The sequence below is a fragment of the Arvicola amphibius genome, chromosome 1, assembly GCF_903992535.2.
Source record: "Arvicola amphibius chromosome 1, mArvAmp1.2, whole genome shotgun sequence".
In the NCBI taxonomy this organism is placed as follows: Eukaryota; Metazoa; Chordata; class Mammalia; order Rodentia; family Cricetidae; genus Arvicola; species Arvicola amphibius.
Genome location: NC_052047.1, coordinates 121,218,515 through 121,240,970, shown reverse-complemented (window position 1 = coordinate 121,240,970; position 22,456 = coordinate 121,218,515). Strand labels below are relative to the sequence as shown.

Here is a 22,456-nt window from a genome sequence, read left to right as displayed (position 1 = left end):
GAGGCGGGAGCTGAGCGGTCCTAGGAGGGAGGTGCACACTCCGGATCTGAGAGCCCCTCCCGAGTACCCTGCGCCCAGCTAGAGAGCCGAGCTGCGGATCCAGGAAGGCAGGTGCGGAGCCGGCTGAGGACAAGGGCCAGGGGTGCAAGTGGGTCCCGCCGTGAGGCGATCCGGGATCCCGCCCCAGCTGCTACCTGGTCCCCACCAGCTTGGCAGCTGTGTCGAGTCCAGCACGGCTAGGGGCGCGCTCATGGAGCACACGCACGCCCACCTCGCCGCCAACAGCTCGGCTTGCGGCTTGGGCTTCGTGCCGGTGGTCTACTACAGCTTTTTGCTGTGCCTCGGATTACCAGGTGAGGGGACCTGAGGGAATGGGAGGGAAGCCGGGAGCCCCAAGTTGTTGCAACCTACGGGATCCCAGACACCTTCTCGGGAAGTGCCCTGGAGCCCGCTTTGAAAAAATAACAAAGTTTAAACCTTGGTGGCAACAGTGGAGGTTTTTAGATCAGGATGAAAGGATGTCGCGTGGCTTGGTGGGGACAGTGCTTGTGTGGCGCCGGGGCATTTTGCATTTTGACTTGTGGGTGTGCATTCACTCCAACGCTCCCGTAATTATTCTCTCTCTCTCTCTCTCTCTCTCTCTCTCTCTCTCTCTCTCTCTCTCTCTCTCTCTCTCTCTCTCTCTCTCTCTCTCTCTCTCTCTCTCTCTCTCTCTCTCTCTCTCGTCGCGTCCCTGAGGGGTCCCAGAAGGGCTGTGTGAGACTTAACTGCAGCTTCTGGGCAGAAAGCTTAAGGAAGGCTCCTCCCCTACCTTTCCCCAACACTGTCACCTCACTGAGAACACTTCTGCCACCCTATCCTTCTGTACCTCCCCGCCTAATGCTATGGAGACCTTGATACTGGCCACTCGAGTTCACGGAACAATGGGATAAGTCCTTGCTATTTGCTGTCTGCCCTGAGGGAGTGAGGTATCCCTTTATGTCCGGGAAGAGTCAAGGAGTGCCCCTTGGTATGGGCTGGATGGGACAACTGTGCAGCAAAGCCCACTGGCTACCGGTACTACCACCTCAGGGCACGACAGTCTCCTTGAGTTTATGTCTGTCTCCTCTGGCTCTACCTCCAGGTCAACTCTAGTCCTCCCTTCTAGGGCAGCTCCCAGTGAGGCAGATGAATGGCTGGCTGGTCTCACATCTTAATGTCCTCTGGAAAGTGAAGCTGAGACTTGTAGTGAATTCCTGAAGAGAGATGAGCTGCTGAGGGAGAAGGGATGCGTGTCTGCCTGGACTATGTGGGAGAACAACTGGATCCAGGAAGAACAGACGGCGGGGGGGGGGGGGGCACCTCAGTTTTGGGGGGGTCACCTCAGTTTTGGGTCTTTGGATAATCCTGTCATCCACACAATGTCATGAACATTCCTGGAGTCACATGCAGGCGGAAGAGAGGGCTAGAGACAGAAAGACTCAGAAAGAGAAAATACCTGTCCAAGAGAGAATCTCAGCCTCCACCACTTGGCATCTCTGCTCTGAGGACTTGAGCATCTTAGGATCCTGAGAAGTTGGGCTTTAGCCTTCCAAGATCTGAGAGCCTTCCTTTCCTCAAACATTTAGGGAATCCACTCCCAATTTAACCAGCACAGGCGAGCACAATTTTCCCTACCCGGGTTCCTGCGGTCCCGGTGAAGGCAAATTCTCCCTCTAACTTATCCCTCCCTAGGAGAGGGTCTCCACTTCTGTTGTACCCTACCAGATAGGGCACTCCTGTAATTACCTGGAGCTGAAATTGATCTCCATTCAGATTGCATCTCTCCCTCCTGCCCTCCAGAGTCTGTTCCCAGAGCTCCCTATTGGGAGTTGACTTTCTGAGGGGGTTGGTTATGTGTGATGCTTGCTGAAGTGAAGAAGAACCAGAGCCCCTCTTTGACAGCACCCCCATCATAGTGCAGCTAACTCCCTTTCTGACCTCTCCGCCTCCCCCGCTGCTCGCGCTGGCCACTCGCTCTCTCAGGCATTTTCTCTACAAATTCTAAGGGGCAGTGCTGCAAAGGTGAGGAGGATGACCTCCAAGAGACCAAAACAGGACGTGAGGTTAGGAGAACAGGGACTGCTCAGACTGTCAGTGACCTCAGGTCAAAGTGTCTTGAACCTTCATAGTCTAACTCTCCTGAACAGCTGCAGTCTTTGCCAGCCATAGCAATGGCACCCACTGTATGCTAGGCCCTGTGCTTGGCGTAGGCTTAGCCCAGGACTTAGGGATTTAAAAGAGATAAGGGCTGAGATTTGAACTTAGATGGTGTGCATGTGTTTATAGACTTAGCTAACAATTTGGATCACCTACTATAAAAAAAATACTAAGGATGTGCCAAAGGGCTCCCAAGGGTCTTCAGGGGAACTCACAGTGGAAGCATATGCCTTTAGAGGCAGCCAATGGAACCAGAAGGATCAAGTTCCTAGAGAAGACTGAAGAGGAGATCAGTCTCACCCAAACCCATGGGTCAAAAGCGTTTTTGTTAGCAACTTGGAAGGCTGGTTCGAAGGCAGGGTCCTTGTCATTCTTGTAAAGCCATGGTTCTCAACCTGTGGGTTCTCGACCTTTGGAGGGTCAAATGACCCATTCATAGGGGTCACCTAAGACTATCAGAAAGCATAATTATATCATGATTTATAATAGTAGCAAAATTAGTTATGAAGTAGCAACAAAAATAATTTTACCGGTGGGGGGGTCACCACAATATGCAGAACTTTATTAAAGGGTCTCAGCATTAGGACGGTTGGGGAATCACTGTTTTGAAGCTGCACACGGGAGCAAACATATCCCAGCAAATGAGAGTGCAGACTGAGTATTAACCCAGCCTCCCCCAGAGGCAGGTGGTGTGGAGGGCTCTATGCCTCAGTTTCTTTCCATAAAATGGACATTATGAGAGTTGTTATCCCTAGGGTAGTAGCATCAAATGGCAGCTTTGTTGAAGATGAGGAGGTGGTTAAGCATGCAGCTCGGTGGCCGCCTCCTGCATTGGTTGACACTGTGTGACTGCGGTTATAGTTGTCATCCCATGGGGTTGCCAGGAGAAGGGGGCTGCTCAACATGATTAGGGAGCCAGCAGAGGGTCCAGGAGCTGCACTCAGCCTGACACTTTAGCCTTGAAAGTTCACCACGATGGCCTCCTCAGCTTACAGTCACCATCAATCTGCAAGCCCCCATCACCTCTGCTGATGGAGAGGCACAGCCATGCGAGGCGTGACATAGCAACAGGCCTCGCTAGTATTGTTGAAAACTGAGATTTTAATTGAATCACTATTCCCAGCAGTGAACTCACTCCAAGTTTTCCAGCCCCTCCCCCGAAAGAGCTGTGGGTGACGTGAGTGGAAAATGGAGAACCGGGTAGGGAATGCCTGGGCGCTTGCCAAGAAGGATCCCGCAATTACAGGAAAGTGGCAGGTGTCTCTAGCCACACACACCCCTAGGTTGGCAGAAAGGGCTTGAAAAAAGCCATGTGGTCCAGCCCCTCACTTTAAGTAATTGCCTGTGTGGTCCAGTACACCAGGCCTGGCATGCGTCCAAGGAATTCCAGTATGAAGTACCGGCAGAGCTAGCTAGTTCGGGATCTGTCGGCAGGCAGTTCCACAGTTTACCCCATCAGTAAAATGGGTAGAAGTCATACATAATAACCTCCCCAAGAAGCATCTATTAATTCAGATACTCTCTATATAAAAATAGCTCATCATACCTATGGTCTTAGCTATTCAGAAGACTAGGACAGGAGGATTTCTTAAGATGAGAAGTTGAAGGCTAGCTTAGGCAGTGTAGTAAAACCTCACACCACAAAACATTCAAAACAACATGCGGTTCAAGAGAAGCACAGGTTACTCAGTGCCTTCTCCACAGCAGATCCTTTCACCCACGTGCTGCCGCTTCATCCCTATTACCTTCCTATGACATACACATGCGTCTTGAACCCATTTCAAGGCTGAATAAACTAAGATGCAGAGAAGCACCGCATATGTCCCACACCCATAGAACCAAACCAGAACCAAATGCACCTGCTCTTTCTGTTGCTTTGTGTTTCCTTCCTTCCACCAGAAAAGCCATTTTAACTAACGGTGGTCCCCCAATGCTAAAGACTTAGCAAAGAATATCAATGCCCTGCCCTTCATAAAATCCCATGTTTCTCTCCCCAGTCCTTTTTAAGTGAGAGAGCAGTTTTTACTTTTCAAGACACAGGAACTAAGCCGGAAGAGTTAATGCTGATTGGCTTATTGGAGAGACGAGGCTGTAGAAAGAAATGGCAGAAGAGGGAGGAAGCTATGAACTTGAATGCCCGGGGCTGAGACACAAGGGGTAAAAGGTGAGCTCCCCTGATAAGCACACCACAAAGTTGTTTTGCTTTCTGAAAAGTGTCCCAGACATGAAGGAAAGTGGGGTGAGGAAGGAGATGATAGTTTGCGATGGCTCCCACCCTACAGGAAGGAAGGTTTTCATAGCTGACTAGCGAGGGTGAAGAGATCCACCTCTGATGGCTGGGATGCGATGGAGGGAGCCTGACACGCCGTAGTTACCATGGTTATTTATCAAAGGTAAATATACGAGCCGCCCGGTGACTGTGCTGGACCCTGCAGAAGTAGTCTCTTTAAACCACAGTTTTGATCAAAGAAAGTGAGTAAGCAGGCTAAGAATGGAAATGTGGGGTCTGAACCTCTGGGATTCTATGCTTTTCTTTGATGCTCATACCCTGGGCAGCTATGGACAAGTGACATTAACTCCTCCATGCTTCAGCTTCCCTCTCTTTAAAAATGGAGCAGTGATGGTGACAGTCCCTCCACTGCAGCGTTGACGTGAAGCCTGAACTAAGCACCAAACACGGCACTTAGAACGCAGTGAACACTCTGAGTTACGTTGTCATTTGAAATATGGGGAGATTTCCCAATTTGTTTGATGGCCGCAGCTTTACCCTCTCACCAAAGTAAGACAGATATCAGAAAACAAAACTTTAAACCAATAAGCCTCTTGACTATAGACACAAAATCCAGAAATGGCCAATTTATTCAGCCAGCATCTAAGAGGGGAACTTGGGTTTATCTGGGAATGCTAAATTCATTAAGCATTTGGCAATTATGTTAACAAACTGAAAAAAAAAATCCAAGGGATCCATCTTAGTAGATGAGGAAAAATATTCAACAATAGTTAATAGTAAGATATCATCAATCAAATGATAAAGAGAATTTATTTAACATAGAACATGGGATTTTCAAATAACCCAGGACTTCCATCACCCTGAGGGACTGGAGGCTGAGTGTTCCCCTAACCCCCATGATCTGGAATCAGGCAGGAAGGGCTGCCCTCCTTCCTCTTACTCAGCATAGTCCTGGAAGTTCTGGCCAGTGGACTAAGGCAAGAAAGAAACGACGGGATCAAGAAATGAATAAATTCAATCATTTCTATTCATAGATGCTAGAATAGCCTTCAGAGAAGACTTAAAAAGAGTCATAAAGGATCACCTAAGAACTAACAAGTGGCTGCAGTATGTTTGCAGAATATGTGATTAATATGTAAAAACCCTACTCTTAGTTCTATCCACCATCATTGAGCAATTTGAAATTAAAAATTGGAGAATAACTTCAGTAGAATTCCGGGTCCCTTATAAAACCAGAAGAATGGAAATGCTCATTTCCGGAGGTGGCACCTTCCAGGAGCTGAAGGACAGTGGGTCCCCTTGAAACAGCCTAAAACCCTCAGAACTGGCACAGGCTGGCACGCCTCCAGTCTGCCACTTTCTCCTGTTTACCAGTCTTTAATTCCTCATCCCGCAGGTGGCCACTCTGCTGTGCCTTCAATTCTTGGTGACCCTCTTTCAAGGTATATTAGTCCTTTAAGCAAATATAAATTGAGAAGTTCAACTCTCCGTTTCTATTCTGACTGAAATGAGCACACGATACAGTGTTTTGCCTTTTATTTTTCATTTCTTGGTGTCAACCATTTGCAGAGAATTATGGAACTTGTCGCTCCTTTATACGACTGCGTAGCATTCCTTTGTACCCTTTGATCCAAACTCGTGTGAGCTGCTTCCTGCCAAAGCACATAGCACTCCGATTCTAAAGCGCCCTGCATGCTGCGACTAACGCACCCTACATCCAGTCTGTGCTGTGATCAGGCACATTGGACTATAGGATCCTTCATATATGAGCCAGACAAAGAACACTAGATTTGGGATTCTGGATTCCAGCCTCCTCTGGCAGTAACTCATTGTATGACCTTAGAGAGGTCATTTCTTACGGGGTCATCAAAGTCACAAGAAAGGCTGTTTCTGCATGAACTCTAGATGGAGATATGACTCTTAGGTGGAAGATAGCAATAAAAATTGTGAAATCACACACTCAGGGTACGGCTCTGCTGCAAGCCACCTGTCCCAGCCTTGAGATGGAGTCCAGGACAATTGCTTTCTTCTTCCCCTCCTACAGTTCCTGTAACCATCACTTCAGTTCTGCTCTTCAAGGTTGGCTATAAAATATAGTTGTGTACAAACTGGAATTGGATTTGCACCCCGCTTGCTATTGTGACCTCGAATACAAGACTTCACCTCTCTGAGCCTCAATTCTTTCTATCCTAACAGTGAGATAGCAAGGCCATCAGTTTAGCGAGTATCTAATATCACACACCCTTAATTTAAGTCATGGCTCCTCTGCTTAATAATCTATTATTCTGGGCAAATTTCTTACCCCCTCTGATGCTCAGCCATGACAGGGATTTTAACAGTGCTTGTTCCAAAGAGCTATCTTGAAAATAAGTTAAATTGTGAAGATGCTTAGTTCCATTCTTGGCATGCTTGCTCTCACATGGAGTAAGAGTTTGGTGATGTTATTAACCTTCCAGGTCCTAGACTGTTTCTGTGTTGATTAGAAATAGAACATACAATGGCTTCTCACAGTCGCTCACACATGGTAGGATCTCCACCAAGAACAACCAACATTGTTTCATTATCTAATATGTCCATGTGTTTAAGCTATGCCTATGTCCTGTAGCCACACTCCATACATGCATCTTTACCATAATTATGTGACTCTATTCACAATAGTGATAAAATTGTGCCCTAACAAGTCCCAGAAGAGCAAGCCCATGAGTTAGCAATAAATCCCTTCATAAACCTAGGGAAGGGGCCTTCCTAAAAGGCTCGGCCTGGGTCTCTGTGAGACTTTCAGCAAAAGTGCCCATGCAGGACACACAGTGGGCTTCAGCTGAAGCCAGCAAACATCAGTGAGCACCATATTCGGTTGCCTGGAGAAAGTATCCAGGGTCACGAAAAGAAAGAGTCCCACCAGCAAACTACCATGTGCAGCTAAAAGGCATAGGAAAAGCCTGGGAGAGGTTGCCAACCAATCAGAGACCATAATGCTGGGTGAGAGGCGGGATGCAGGTGTCATAAATTCAAATACCTGCAAGGAAGCAGTCAGATAATATCTGTGAACAGAGTGGTCCAGTTCGAAGAAATGTCTCACATCTCCTAGGAATCGTGCTTCCCTGGTGTTTTACTGAAAACACACGACTGCTGATCTCTCCCATTTTCCCTCAGTGACAGATGAATGTTCCAAATCCCCAAGCCTTTCTTTGCTCTTCATCATCACTGGCACTCACAGAACACCCACTGTGTGTCAGGCATTCTTTAAGGCACTTCTAATGTGTGAACTCATTTAACTCCTATGAGGAGTCTTGGGTATGTATATAACATCACCCATTTTCTGGTGAGAACTTCAGGTCACCTACCCAAGTTCACACAGCTAGGAAATGGCAGAGTAGCCATGTGTGCTGTTAACCAGCTTTATCATGAGAAAATGGTGGCACACGCACCCAGATGACAGGTGACAAAAGGGACTCCAATGGAGGTGATCATAAGGAAGGCAGGGCCCGGGTGTCAGAAAGCCCTCTGCACTTGACTTTCTGGCCAGCATCTCAGTGTTGCCAAATTGTTCCAAAACCTAAAGATCCAGATTTATGTGGAATAGCTGATGTTTCCATGTTGGCAACTAATTCAGAACAATTTTTAAAACATCCTGTGGGCCAACACTTCCTGAGCCAAACCAAGCAGATCTGTCTGCGGACTTGCTATAAACCTCAGGATGGGGAAGCCACAAGAAGATCAAGAAACACCAGTGTGGATCACAATAGAAATCAAATCATTGAATCTAGATGGGAGAAGGAGGGAATAATTCAGAAAACCCAAGGAAATAAGTGGCAGAAGGAAGGCAAGCCAACTCCCAGATCCAGGGAATTGTCATAAGCTAAAAGAAACTTCTCCAAAAACAAAAAAAAATACTATAAGGTCTTGGAACACAGATAGAACATTTTGGGGAAATAGAATAATACTTTGAATCTGCCCACATTGGGAACTGGGATGTGGGCACGGTAGACCCCAACCTGGGATGAAATTACTGTCTCATGGCTTCATGTTAACAGGACTTTGTCAAGTGGCCTCCACACTCAGTCTATAGAATAGGTACCAGGCCTTACTCTCAGAGTTTATGGCATGGATGAAGTGAGATCACTCAGGACTAGCACAAGACACAGTATCTGTCAGTCCATGGCCTCTGGACGGTTTGGATTTGGGTTTTGTTTTATCTTCTGTACTGAGCCCAGATACCCCTAATTTACGAAATGAGGGATCAAGACCTCTGCTGAAGTTGCAGGGCCAGGAAGGGCAGAGTCTTCAGCGGAACTCAGCCCTCCTGACCTTGGCTTCCTTTGCTCAGTTGATTGCTGTTGATCTCCAGATGCAGGCTTAGTGATGGGAGTAAAGGTGGGTGAATAGGCTGGAGCTGGTGCTCAGCAACCACCCAGCCTTGGGATTTTGACCTGCTGGCATCTAGGTACCCATGTGCCTAATGGTACCCGTGTGGAGCCTCAGTTTCTTCTCTTAAACTGCCTGATGCCAACAAAGGAACATCTCAGCTTGGCATAGTGTGTGTCTTTCACACCTTCTTCAGGACGTTCCGTGTATATCCTGGGCCTCGCCCCTTGCCTGGCAGTAGCATCTGACTCGAATTTAAAACCCCTCTTGTTCTGCTATTACATATTTTCCTCAGTGCTAGGAATAAAACCCAGGGTCTTAAAGACAAGCAAGTGTTGTACCACTGAGATGTACCTGGGCCTGTGTCTGGTTTTTGTTTTGTTTTATTTTTTGTTTTTGTTTTCTAGACAGGGTTTCTCTGCAGCTTTGGAGCCTGTCCTGGAACTAGCTCTTGTAGACCAGGCTGGCCTCGAACTCAGAGATCCGCCTGCCTCTGCCTCCCAAGTGCTGGGATTAAAAGTGTGCGCCACCACCACCCGGCTTCCTGCGTCTGTTTCTAAGGCTACTGTTTCCTTATTGTGAGGAGGCTGGCTTGGGAGTCAGGGTTCTGTGCTGTCTGACACGGTGACGCCAGTCATGTAAGGCTGTTGAGTACTTGACATTGGACGAGTGCAAGTGAGATGCTGAATTTTTCGTTCCATTTCAATTAATTTGCAATTAAAATCTGATCGTTCAGTTATTAGAAAGTAACTGTCTGGTTGGACAACTTGGGCATGAATTTATTCATTCAGCTGTGTTTCATGACCTCTAAATAGAGGTCACGAAAAATTCAGCACACACAAAGAGATGTGCTGCAACTGTGAGCTCACACTGGATGTTGAAGACAGCACAGGAAAAAGAGTTAAATATCTCAATAACTCATGAGGCTTACATGCACTGGACATGTGTAGTTAAACTATAGTGTTAAACTTTCATTTCTCTTTATTTTTTTATTGTAGCTGCTAAAATTAAACTGCATATATGATTCATATTATATTTATATTGGGGAGCATTGTTATATAAAAGTGTAGATCTATGAGGTAGGCATAGTGGCTTACTCCTTTTGTCTCAGCACTTAGGAAGCCAAGGTGGGCAGACTGTTACGAGTTTAAGGCCAGCCTGATCTACATAGAAGGTTCTAAGCCTGGACTAGAAAATGATTTAGTCTTTCTAACTTCTCTCTCTCTCTGTCTGTCTCTGTCTCTCTCTTTGTTAAAAAATAAATTTAAGGACAAAAGACAAGTCATTTTCAAAAACGCAAATTAAACAATATAATAGGTGAAACCTACTTTAAATGCAGCAAAAGTCATAAAGTTCATGGTATTTCAGCAGGTTGGGTTGTTATAACAAAACACCGTAGTCTTGGGGCTTGTGACACCGGAAACTTATTTCTCATTGTTCTGAAGGCTAAAAGCCCAAGGCCATTGTCTCAGCATGTTCTGACTCTGGGGAGGGCTCTGTGATGTTGCAGACTGCCCATTTCTTATGGGATGCTTCTACAGTAAGAAATAGCAAAGAGCTCATTGTGACCCTTTTCTAAGACAGATCCACTTTCTGACATGCTCACCCCTCATGGTGCCTGCCCCTTTGTATCTCCCACTGGGGTGAAGAGTTCAACTTATAAACATATGAGGACATAGACATTCAGTCTCCCACATAGAACCATGTCTAAACTCTAGGGACACTCACCAATTGCAATATCTTAATGAGAAACAGTACACTAAAAGACCTAGCCAGTTCCCCAGCCTGACACAGTTGAACCCTAAAACTTCAAATCCCGTGTGCTGTGGTCATATCACCCCTAACACCTGTGCCACCTTGGGAAAATGCTAAGGAAGTGGAATAAAGGGTGGCTCCACCATGGAATTAAAGAAAGAGTAGCCTGGCTTGAAGGTTAAAATAAGCTGACATACATGACAAAAAGTTGAGGACTTTTCTCCCCCAAATGTCTGCTGTCATTTTCCCTGGAAAAACTGGGGGGTGACAACTCAGAAAGCATTGTCAAACTTGATTTGCTTCGCTGGGTCACATTTCTATCTGCCTCTTATCCACCCAGGTCCCCAGCATTGCCAGGTGCTGGGCGCTGTGTCAGCTGCATGACAAACCCCCAAAGAGCTATTCCTTTGTTTGTGACATTTACATACCACCAAATCTACCAAGTTAGTGTGATGAGCATGCGTATACACACACACACACACACACACACACACACACACACATTATCAGAAACTTACTCAAATGCAGCTGTGCAAATGCCATGATATTGTGAGAGTTCATCACTGGAGAACTTGACCCAGAACAAGAGGTCAACAAAACGTCCCTTCCAGAAGGGACACTTCAAGATAGAATGACAGGGAAGGAGAAAGGAGGAAGAAGGGAGAAGTAAGGAAAAGGAGAAGACACAGGAGAAAGGGAGGAGGGAAAGAGGACAGGGGAGGGAGGGAGGGAAGGAGAAGAAGAAATGATAAAGAAAACAAGCTGGGCCAGGAAGGGATTGGTATACATAAATCAGGACAGAAAGAAGGAGAGAATATCTGGAATGACAGGGAAGTGGGTACAAGAAAAGTGACACAGAAATCCAGCCTCTTACAAAGGCCAGGTGAACGGCTCTGAGCTGGGACAAGCCATTTTCCAGTGTATGAACCAATGCATCCACCAGTGACTCCTCTCCCGCTTGTTTGCCAGAGCGCTTGGCAGTCAGCAGAGCCGGGGGAATTGCTTTTCCGCTACAGACATTTCTTATCATTTCAGCTAAGTGCAAAGCAAGCTATCAGCCCCATCATTTCAACTGAGGAACTCTAGCCAGATGCACAAACACACAGATGCACGCGCACAGAGACACATATAGACACACACCAGGCACGAGCATGCACACATAGATGCACCACGCAGAGACACGTAGGCACTCACAGAGATGTGCACATGCACACACACACACACACACACACACACACACACACACGCCACTGCCAAAGGCAAAGAATGGACTGTGACTCTACGCTTGCTGCTGCTCTCTCCCACTGAAGGCCTCACCTCCACAGTTCAGTTCCTCCGAGTGCTTTTACCACACACTCCCTGCTTCTGTGAAGAAATACAGTGGCTTCCCTAAAATGTATAGATTGGTATAGCATTTGGAAGTTCCTGAAGGAGCAGGGCTGTGAGCAGGACAAGGCTGAGCAATCCCTAAAGGAACCCAAGGTCCATAGCTCTGTCCTTTACAGAATATGTTCCCATAACACATCTTTCCTCTATGTTTATTACCTTTTCATACACTGGGCATGTTCTGTATGTTAGGAATAGCAAAGAATACGCAGGAGGTCCCTGTACTTCTCCATGCTACTTGAGAGACAAATGGCAACCCATTAAGTAAAAGGCTTTGAGGTACCGATGTGCACTTGGCCAATAATGTCACAGGGAAAGGTGGCAGGGAGATACATAATACAGTGCCAGAAAAGAGCTGCCCAGACAGGTGATGCCTGAGTGAAGTTTGAGAAGGAGCTGGCTGCGGGGACACCAGGAGAGGGCATGGAAAGCAGAAGGAAATGGAAAGCAGAAGGAACAGGCAGGTTGGAAGCCCAGAGACATTAATGAGGCAGCACCAAAACCCAGTGTGGCTGGCTCACACTGAGCAAGAAAAAGTGGCTGAGATGAGCGTACATGCTGAGTTATGAAGGTGCTTTGCACAGCTGGATGCTACTGTGAGTGTTGCTAGAAGACACGGTCTTTATAGCAGGTGACTTGGTCTAGCTTGCCATTCAAAGCTCTCTGGAGATATCAGGTGTTGGGCCGTGGTAGAAGAAAGACAGAGAAGAGGGTGAAGTAAAGGGGACCTCAAGAGCACAGGGAGGGAAGAGAGAGATCTGTGCACAGCATTCACAGCCACAGGCACGCAGCAGGAGTGAGGGTCAGAGATCATAGCATAGCCAGCGGCTTGCATCCTAACTCTGCTCCTCCGTTCATCATCAGTTGCAGACTCCAGGGCAAACAGAGATAGCCAGGAGGGATGGGCAAGTCCACGATGTCCTCGGACCCCAAGGACACTTCTGCCTGGCTCTTGGGAGCAATGGCTAGGTTCCCATGGCACACGGGGGAGCTGACATCTTGACTGTGACTATGGATCAAGCTGTGGGTGGCCAGAATCATAAGCAGAGAGAAAACAAGAGCCTGAGCTGAGCTGTCGCCTGACAGAGGTGAGCAGGACGGAGAAGGTCACCTTCAGCGCTGTCATTTGACAAATGAATGGGATGGCATTCTGGCTAGCCAGGCGTTGTCACCATGACTGCATTCAGCTCTGATGATACAAAATCTGGCGAGAAACTTCTACCACACAACTCAGGTAGAAATTCTAAGAACATTTTGTATGAACAGATGTAGCTCAGGAAAGGGCGGGGCCAGTGGCTTCTTGGGTCTTCTTGGCATAGACCTGGTTGTCCCTTGAGATAAGGCTTTTTGTTGTTCCCAGAACTAGATACACCCCCAAAAATGTTAGTCAGATGGACACTGGTTACCACTCTCCTCAGCCACCCTCTCTTCCTTTCCTGAAGTGGTCTGAACCAGCACCACCCCCCAACCTTGTCCATCAACGACCAAAAGATACATTCCGGATCGTGGGAAATGTCTGCTTAAGCTTCCTTCCACAGCAGCAGCTTCCCCTAAGAAACAGCTGGAGACCAAGCCTAACACTCCATGGTTCTAAATGCAAGCTTAAGGTATTTAGGAGGCTGTCGAGAGGAGCCTGAGCTCAAGGCCAGGTCGGCAGGACCACATAGCAGGACATAGCCTCCAAAAATATCTGTATTTCCCCTGGTAAGTCTTCCCAAACTGTCACAAAAAAAGAAAAAAAAGAAAAGAAAAGAAAAGGAAAGGAAAGAAAACTTAGAGCCCAAACCAATAGCGTCCTTGAGACCATGCTTGTGCTACGCAGGTCATCATACTTCTTCCCCTTACCTCCTAGCACACAGATTATTTTTTAAACAACTAATGTTTTGTTTTTCCCTCATTTTACCTCTAAAGGAATTTAAGTTGTCTGTTTTCATTCCTGCCTCCAGTTTGTCTACATGGACTAAGTACATCACATGTAAACCCGTGAACACACACACCCATCCATTTACACCTTATCACACTCCTTCGGCTATCGAATACAGACTTCTTGTAAAAATGGAAGTTATAATATCTGCGATTGAGTTCCAGCTGGACTTCCTGCCCGTGTGTAACTGTCACCTATAAATTTCCACGTCATCATCTGTAAAATGAGGGAGAATGCTCATCTGGCCGAGGCCAGTCCATGAGACACTATAAACAACAGATAATTACCAAATAGAAGCCTCCCTTTCTAAGCCAGGTTGAGATTTCCTATTATCTCCCCAACTGGGCTGTTCAGGCTACTTCATGAAGAGCCGGGTTCAGTGTATCTGCGATGCAACTTTGAGTCAGGGAGGATAATAAAAGAAAGAGAAACAAAAATGAACATGTATGTTTAAAACCTCACGTACTAGCAAGACCAGAAGGCAAGTCAAAAATCATAGCAATAGGTGCCATGGTCTATAATAGGGGTGAGAGCGCTGGGGGAGTAAGGTGTCCAAATGCCTGGGGAACTCAAAAGAGAAGGGTTTGTCTTTGCCTGAGAATGCAAAGACAGATGCCTAGACAGAAGGCATCTCTTAAACTTAAATCCTCTCTGTTAGTACTTGGCATGTAGTGATGGGTTAGAAGGTATTGGCTGGGTAAGTGGATGGACGGAGGGAGGAAGGGAAAGACAGAGGGAGGGAGGGAAGAAAGGAGGGAGGAAGGGAGGGAGGGATAGATGGGCATATGAGTGGACAGGTGGATGGATGGATGGATGGATGGATGGATGGATGGATGGATGGAAAGACAGATAGGTGATCACCTTCCAAATGTTATAAGTGTAATATTCATACGAGCCTCTAAGAAACTTGAGACATTGCCATTGTAAATATCTTTCTTATCATCATCATCATCATCATCATCATCATCATCATCATCATCAGAATTATCCTCCTCATCAGCACCACCATTTCCTGGGCACTTCATATCGGCTAGACATTTCGCTTCACGCGGCCTCACTTAATATTCATAGCTATACCTGGGAGCCTGGCACTTCCATCATGTCTACTTCGCAGATAAGGAAGCAGACTGTAAAAGAAAGTGACCTTCCCAAGGTCATCCAGCTAGCAGGCAGCAGGGCTGAGGTGTACTAGGTCTGCCCATCACTGTTCATGCTTTGTGCTTGCCCACGCCCTGCTGCAGATGTTGGCATTCAGGGCACGGGACAAGACAAATGCTGTGTCTACTGACCTCTGACTTGGTTCACTCTCCCATCCCGGTCTTTGCAGACACTCTAAGGAACTATACCTTCCTTCTTGACAGAGGACTCTCCCAATGCCCCCTTTGCTCTCTCTCTAAGCAGATGGTTTAATTGCTTGAAATCATTTTTTAACCAAGGACACATAGGTAAATTCCCTCTCCACCCCATACTAAGTTACAAAAACGGAAATTGAGTTGCTTCTTTTTTTCCATAAACTAGAATATTGTAATCAAACAATTCTCCTAAAAAAAATTCTTCATCCAGACCTTTCCTAGGTTTCCCTTGTCACCCATGAAAGGGTTCAGTGTCAGCCAGGACTCAGAATTCTAAATCCAGTTCATGTAGTGAATGCTGATTGGCCACCCAGTCCATGCAAGATGCTATTCCCAATGTTTACAGAGTCATCAATAACAATCCCTAATGTTAATATAGTGCTGACCGATAGGCAGTGAATTAAAACTTACATAGAACTCATCCATTATGTAACGGAAGCTTGGCAGAGTTAAGTGGTTACCCCAAGCTACTTCCAGAAGGCAGAGTTGAAAACTGCACTATCTGCCAGGACTTTGCAACCAGGGCTGTACCTTCCCTGACAGGGCCTGCCCAGTGAATCTTGTGGAGGTTTTCTATGGTCCATTCCCATGAGAATTGTCTACTAGTTACTGGTGTCGCAGAGACAGTAAGAGCTGGGTTTCTGGTGTTGAGGAAGGTATAGTCCATGGACCAAAGATGAGCCCTGCCAGCACAGTTGTGGGTTGGTGGCAGTGCTAGGGAGAGACCCACCATGATCTGAGCATGCTGACCACAAATTCACGTGTCATCACACACAGGCCAAGCAGCTCTCTTATGAGATTCATGACTAAGCAACAAAGAATGATCTTGGTCCTGACTTGTAAGTCATGTCCTGTCGGTAGACAAAAGAAGTAAACTGACAAACTATTATTATGGTGTGTGGAAATAGTCAACATTTAGTTCCTTTTAACCTTTTACAACATCCTTTGTGGATGGCATTGCTTCTTACCATACAGTAATAGAGAGTAATAACACTCTAAAGAAAAAGTTCAGGATGACCTCATAGCCCCAAAGAGTGGCAACTCCTTCCTCCATTGCTCTCCACATTAGCTCAGTTAGCCAGACTCTGTATCAGTGCCACAAAAGAGCTCACAGAAAAGAGCTCACACGAGTGAGCCAAGGGTTGGCTCTGGCTCGTCGTTTCAGAGGGTTCATCTGTTGCGGTGGAGTGGGACATGGGCCAGCAGAGCTGCTCACATCACAGTGGCCAGGGAGCAGAGAGAAGGGAAGTGCCGGGGCTCTCCGGCTTTCTCCTTTCCTCCTTTGGCCTTGGCCAGGTCCACATCCCATGGGATAGTGCCACCCACATTCAGAGAGGTCTTCTCTTCATTTATGCTTTCTGGAATCGCACTGTGTAGAAGTGTGCCTCGGTTTCTAGGTGATTCTGCATCCTGTGACATGACAGTTAAGATTAATCAGCACAATAACTAATGTTAACTGAGTGCCTACTCTACACGGGGCACCATTATAGGTACCTTACATGAACTGACTCGGGCAATCCCTCTGAATCCATGAAATAGACACGATTTTTGTAAGATTTGTTTATTTTTATTTTTCTGTGTATGAGTGTTTTATGTACATGTATGTGAGTACACCATGCGTATGCATTATCTACAGAGGCCAGAAGAAGGTGTCAGATCTCCTGGGACTGGAGTTACAGAGGGTTGTGAGTCATCATGTGGTTGCTGGAAACAGAACCTGAGTCCTCTGCAAAAGCAACAAATGCTTTTAACCCCTGAGCCATCTCTCCAGCCCTGATACAGAAATTATTAATAAAGCAGAAGCACAAAATTAGGTGAGAATGTTTTCTGGCCACAGTGGTATTGTGCCAAAGCCAGGCTTCCGAGCCACTCACCTGGCATCGTAGCCTTTGTTCTTATTTGCAGCAGGAGGTCAGGAGGTACATGTTAGTGTTGTTGCTTCCAGAAGCACAGATCTCGGTTCCAACATCATCCAAAAAGGGCATTGCATTAACGCCAGAGCCCCTCTCTTCAGACATGGATATTGGAAGTGGAGACTCCATCTGTGGCCATGCAGAAGAATCTCCACCAACCAGGGAGAAATGTTTTCCCTGAGAGGGATGACAGGGAGAGTGGGTTTTAATGTCCCCACTGGCTTGATAGGATTACAAGCACACTTCTCACCTTGGTAAGAGCCAGGAGGTAACAGTGGAGATGTGAGTGACACTGTGAGACTTTGGCTACCAGCCAAGCTACTTGAGGACCCACGAGACAAAATATAACCAAGACAGGAAGAAAGCCCTGTCCCTGCCCCACTCAGAATGCAGGTGTTCTCTAGTAAGTGGTTAGGGCGTGTGCAGGGAATCCTCCTCTCCTGTTTCCTGATCGGTCACAGCTGATGTACTCAGCCCTTGTTCCTCTTATTTTTCTATTTCTCTTATCACTTTTCAGTTGATCCTTCTGGGTTTTGAAAAACATAACTATCTTTTCTGCAATTAATAATGATTATCATAACTATAGTACCTTCCACCTCTTATTTTTGATCCTACATATGACTTCAGCTGGCATGCAAGTTTGGATTCTTTATTAGAGACATTACTTTGTATTCAGGAAGTTAGTTTGACCTACAGTACATTATTAAAACAGGGAAATAGATTAAGTTTCTGACCAAACAAACAGAATGGCATTGAGGACAGGAGACCCAAAACAGAGTTAAGGTGTCCCTCCAGTAACTCCTGTGGAATGTGGGTATCTAGACTCACATGCTACTCCAGGTTCTGTTTGTCCAAGTTCTGCTGTGCATCAGGTATCATGGCACAGACTGAGCACCCCACCATAAACAAGACAGAAGGACACAGGGCTATCCTCATGACAGCCCCAGTGCCATGACAGCCAAGAAAGGAGACACAGCCATCCATATATGAGTATTTCGGTAAAGAATTAACTCGATGTGCTCTTACGGGCAAACAACAAAATATTACTCCAGGTTGCTAAACCTGGTTGTGAAATCAATAATAACCAGGAAACAGGCTGAATTTTTATTAGCTTCTAAAATCTATTATAATCTATTTATCTGAGAATGGGGAGCCATGAGGGCATTGGAATTAGAGTTTTTCATGTATGAATGCTTTTGAGAATGTGGATGCAAGAGAAATTAGCAGCTATTTTAATTTTCTGCTATCTCGTTCCCCATACCAATCAGGCTACCTCCAAAATATCTCCCGATAATTAACATTTGCCTAACACTCTTCCAATGTGCAAAGCTGCTTCACGGGCGTTATCTTCAACAGTCCCGCAAAACAACCTTGGAAGTTTGCAAAGCAATTTCACAGAGGTTATCACACTGGGCTCTTGAATTCTCATCCCTCATTCCCCTGCGGTCCACACACCAGCCAAGCCTGTCATCTACAGTTCTACAAACACAGCACGTGTTCACACTTCCGTGACTTTGCACTTGTGACTCCACCACCCTTTCCTGGTTTGACCAGAGTGTCTCATTCATTCTGGGGAATCCAAAAGCAAGGAAAGGGCGGGGTCCCCCGAAATTGTAAACAGCTGGTGGATGGTACCCGTGATAAGGAGCAGCCCAGCAGAACAGAAAGCAAAATTTCCAGCTTGCAGACTGTGTGACTATCGATGGAAGCAATGGTCTCTTCTTAAAGAATCGTGGCAACTGACGTAGTTGAGAAAGACATGGGTTCAAATCCAGACTCTGCTACTTAGTAAGCAGTGACTTTGGGGCACTCACTAAATCTGAGTCCATATCCTCTCCATTACAGGATTGGTCTAGTGAACCCCACCCTCAGTGTGAGGGGCAGAGCAGCAATCATTGGGTATGAAGCTATTTCCACCATTTCTAGCTTGTAAATGAGAGGCTGCCAGATGGGAGCCATTGGGATGATTGTGACCACATCTTTGTGACAGGAAAGGGTATAGAATCATTTACTGACACTGTCCTCCTTTTTACTGCTCCTGCAGTGACTGTTCACTGCTTCTCTTATTTCTGGGAGGACAGGGATTGCTTTCCCCATAGACACTTAGTGTCCTGTCTTGCATGTGGCGTTTTTGCTCAGAGTTAAAGAAGACAGTTTGCTTTGTCATCGGCAAGGTTATAGCAAGTCTGGGGGACATCAGGCTGGCACTACTGGTGGGTGACCAGATGATTCATGAAGGACAGACAAGAGTCATTCAGATGAGATGGCTGGGAGAAGGACTACAGGAAAAGAGGAACGCACAGAAAGGCCAAAGGCTGGAGACAGGGTGCCTTGTTTGGGGAGCTTCGCTTCCCCGTAGAGTAGACAAAAGTACTGAGTAAAATCAGAAAGATGTTTGAGCAGAGGCAAAATTCCAGCCACGCCCACCATCCATGTCCAACTCTACAAACAGAATCAGTTTTCCTCAAGAGACAGAAATTCCATTAACTTTTCCAAGGTCACCCTCTTAAACTGGTTTGTGTTGCTAGAACAAAATGTCTGAGGCGGGGTGATGTATAAGGAGAAGAGGTTTTAGTTAGAGCATGACTCTGGTAGCTGCAAAATTTGAATAGCACCACGCCAACATCCGGCAAGGGCATCCTGGCTGTGTCAGGACATAACGCAAACACTGACACAGAAGGAGGTGCACTCAGAAGAGCGAAGCCACATGGTGGGAGAAGAAAGGAGGCCAGAGGGGCTGGGTTTTGTCATAGGAGCTAACTCCTGTGAGACAGGAATCAGTTTCCCCCGAAAAACAGGCGTCAGCTAGTGAGATGTCTCGGCACATAAGGCTCTTGTCTCCAAGCCTGAAGACCTGAGTTCAAACCCCACCCCAAGAATCCCCACATAATGGTGGGAGAGAACCGACTCTCCTGTCCCACACAAACCTCGTATGACCACATCTCTGCCATGGCATGCTCCCTCACACATGCGCACAGACAGAATAAATAAACATAAAAGACAGAAAGAGCCATCATGGCTTAACTACCAACCACCAAGCCCCACTTCTTACAGGTTCAATAAGCTTTTAGTACCACTCTGGGGAGGCCAAACCTCCAGGACAACCAGCCTTATCTAAACCGTAGCAGTCATACTGCAAGCATAGTTTAGGACTGAAGCCATCATGCACACCATCATTGCTGAGCAGGAAGGGCACAGCATCTCCCCTTTATGGCACACATGCTGTGTCCTGAAACCAGAAAGGAACAAATTGCTCCAACATCCCAAGGAAACCGTCTCCCGCCGGTTCATCTCAGTTGGGGAAGACCCAAAATTCCTTCCTCTTCATCACTCCCAGGGTCTGGAGGAGGGTTTTCAGAAACTCCCAAACTAAAGCCATTTCCATATAATTATGCCTCCTTGACCTACATGTCACTTGGCTGTGTACTTGGGCTGGAATCATGCATGCACGCACACATACACACACAAAAATAAAAATCCAATTTCTCCAACCATAGAAAATTGCTTTCCAAGGTCCCCAGGTAATTAGGCATTGTCCTCTGGGTATGGCCTGTTCCCTGCCTGTCCACGTCTCCCAGCACAGATAACACCACTTCGACCCTGCATCTGAACACAGGTCCCAGTGTGGAACAGAACATTCTGGAGGGCAGCCTTGGAGGGCGTGCACCTGGGCTGTGAATGCTGGGACATTTTCTAATGTTCCCGGACATCCAAATCCCTTGGATCCCTCCTCTGCAAAGCCGAGAAGGGGGCAAGGAAGCACGCGCTGCGTGGGAAGAGGTTATTTCTCAGTTTCTCAGTTTTGTAGCATCACAAGGATGAGGAAGCTCCAGGGCTGACCATATTCACCGGCTTTGTTGATATGCGTGGCAGAGTCTCTGCTACACACACACACACACACACACACACACACACACACACATGCACGCACACCTCATTACCCTTCAGAAGTACCTGGGATTTGATACAAGGCCACTGAAGTGAAGGACTGTTTCTGCTTCTCCCCCAGCCACTGTCTCTCTGTCTCTATCTCTGTTTCTGTCTCTCCCTTCCTCCTTTCTCTCTCTCTCTCTCTCTCTCTCTCTCTCTCTCTCTCTCTCTCTCTCTCTCTCTCTCTCTCTCTCGGAAAAGATGCCATAGATAAGGAGGCCTGATGAGGACAGCTTGAGCTGGAAGGTAACCCTACATGGAAGTGTGCTGTCAGCATGACCTGCCCTTTGGTTTCCTTCTCTTTGTAATGTATTAATTTTGTGCATACATGAGTTCCGGTGTGTCGCATGGAAGCCAGAGAACAACTTTCTGGTGTCCCAACATCCTTGCCTTCCACCTCGTGGCAGGGTCTCTTTCGTTGTTTCTGTTGCTTGCACTGCTTATGCTAGGCTAGTGGTCCACAGGCGTCCAGACAATTCTGCTGTCTTTGCCTCCCATCTTGCCGCAGGAGCGCTGGCATCAGAGGCGCTCACCACCCCAACCAGCTCTTTACATGGGTTCTGTGAGTGGAACTCAGGTCAGGAGGACTGCGGGCCAGCTAGAGCTTTACCAGCTGAGCTATCTCCCCGGTCCTTCCCAACTGGGTTTCAAATGAACCTCAAATCCTAACATGGGCATGAAACAGCCAATCTGAAAAGAAGGCAGTCCATTTAGTTGGCCCCTCCTCCCTACAGCTGCATGGACGGCTCTTCCTCCAGGATCCTTTCACCATCCTTGGGTCCGATATCTGCTCCCTTTGGAAGCAGTTCCGCCACACACTGTCTTCTGCCGCCGTGGCACACCTTTCTGAGTATCTATCTGACTTTCCGCCCAACTCGGAGCCTCAGGCCTGCTAAGACACAGTAGCTCATAGTGAAGGCCTGGAAGCAAGGCAGAACCAGCATCTGTGTTGAAGCAAAGCAAGGAGGCTTGCCAGAGTGTCGTAGGAAGAACACAAGCTCTCCCTCACCCAACTAAATAACCAGAAGCACTTCTAAGCACTTCAGTGGTGTCAAATCATCTAACTGACAAAAAAAAAAACCCTGAAAGGTGGGTGTTGCCATCCCCATTTTACAGATGAAGGACGTTGAGGTGCATCTTGTTGAAGAAACGTAGCCGGGATCCCGAAAGTAAGGCTCAGCAAACAAGATCTAACTTGTTGGTTTCACAATCAGTGATCTCCATGTCCCCGCTTTCAGAAAGTTAGTTGACTGTACCAGAAAGGAGACTCACACTCACAGGGAAAGGAAGCATAGCTGAAGGTCTTGCATGCCGGGCATGGTACAGCGTCTGCGCATGTGCTAAACTCCCCCATCCTCCTCAGTAGTCCGGCCGGAAGGTCTTGCATTCCAGGCACGGTACAGCATCTGCGCATGTGCTAAAC

At 46.9% G+C, this 22,456-nt stretch overlaps 1 protein-coding gene across 1 annotated transcript in view; it reads left to right on the top strand.

Annotated features, from left to right (window-relative positions):
* Positions 1 to 250: 250 nt before the first annotated feature.
* The window catches only part of Gpr139 (G protein-coupled receptor 139), a 38,384-nt gene continuing 16,178 nt past the window's right edge, over positions 251 to 22,456 (top strand). The window contains exon 1 of the mRNA XM_038317737.1: positions 251 to 353. Within this exon, the coding sequence (XP_038173665.1) occupies positions 251 to 353 (103 nt within the window). The remainder of the gene's footprint in view (positions 354 to 22,456) is intronic.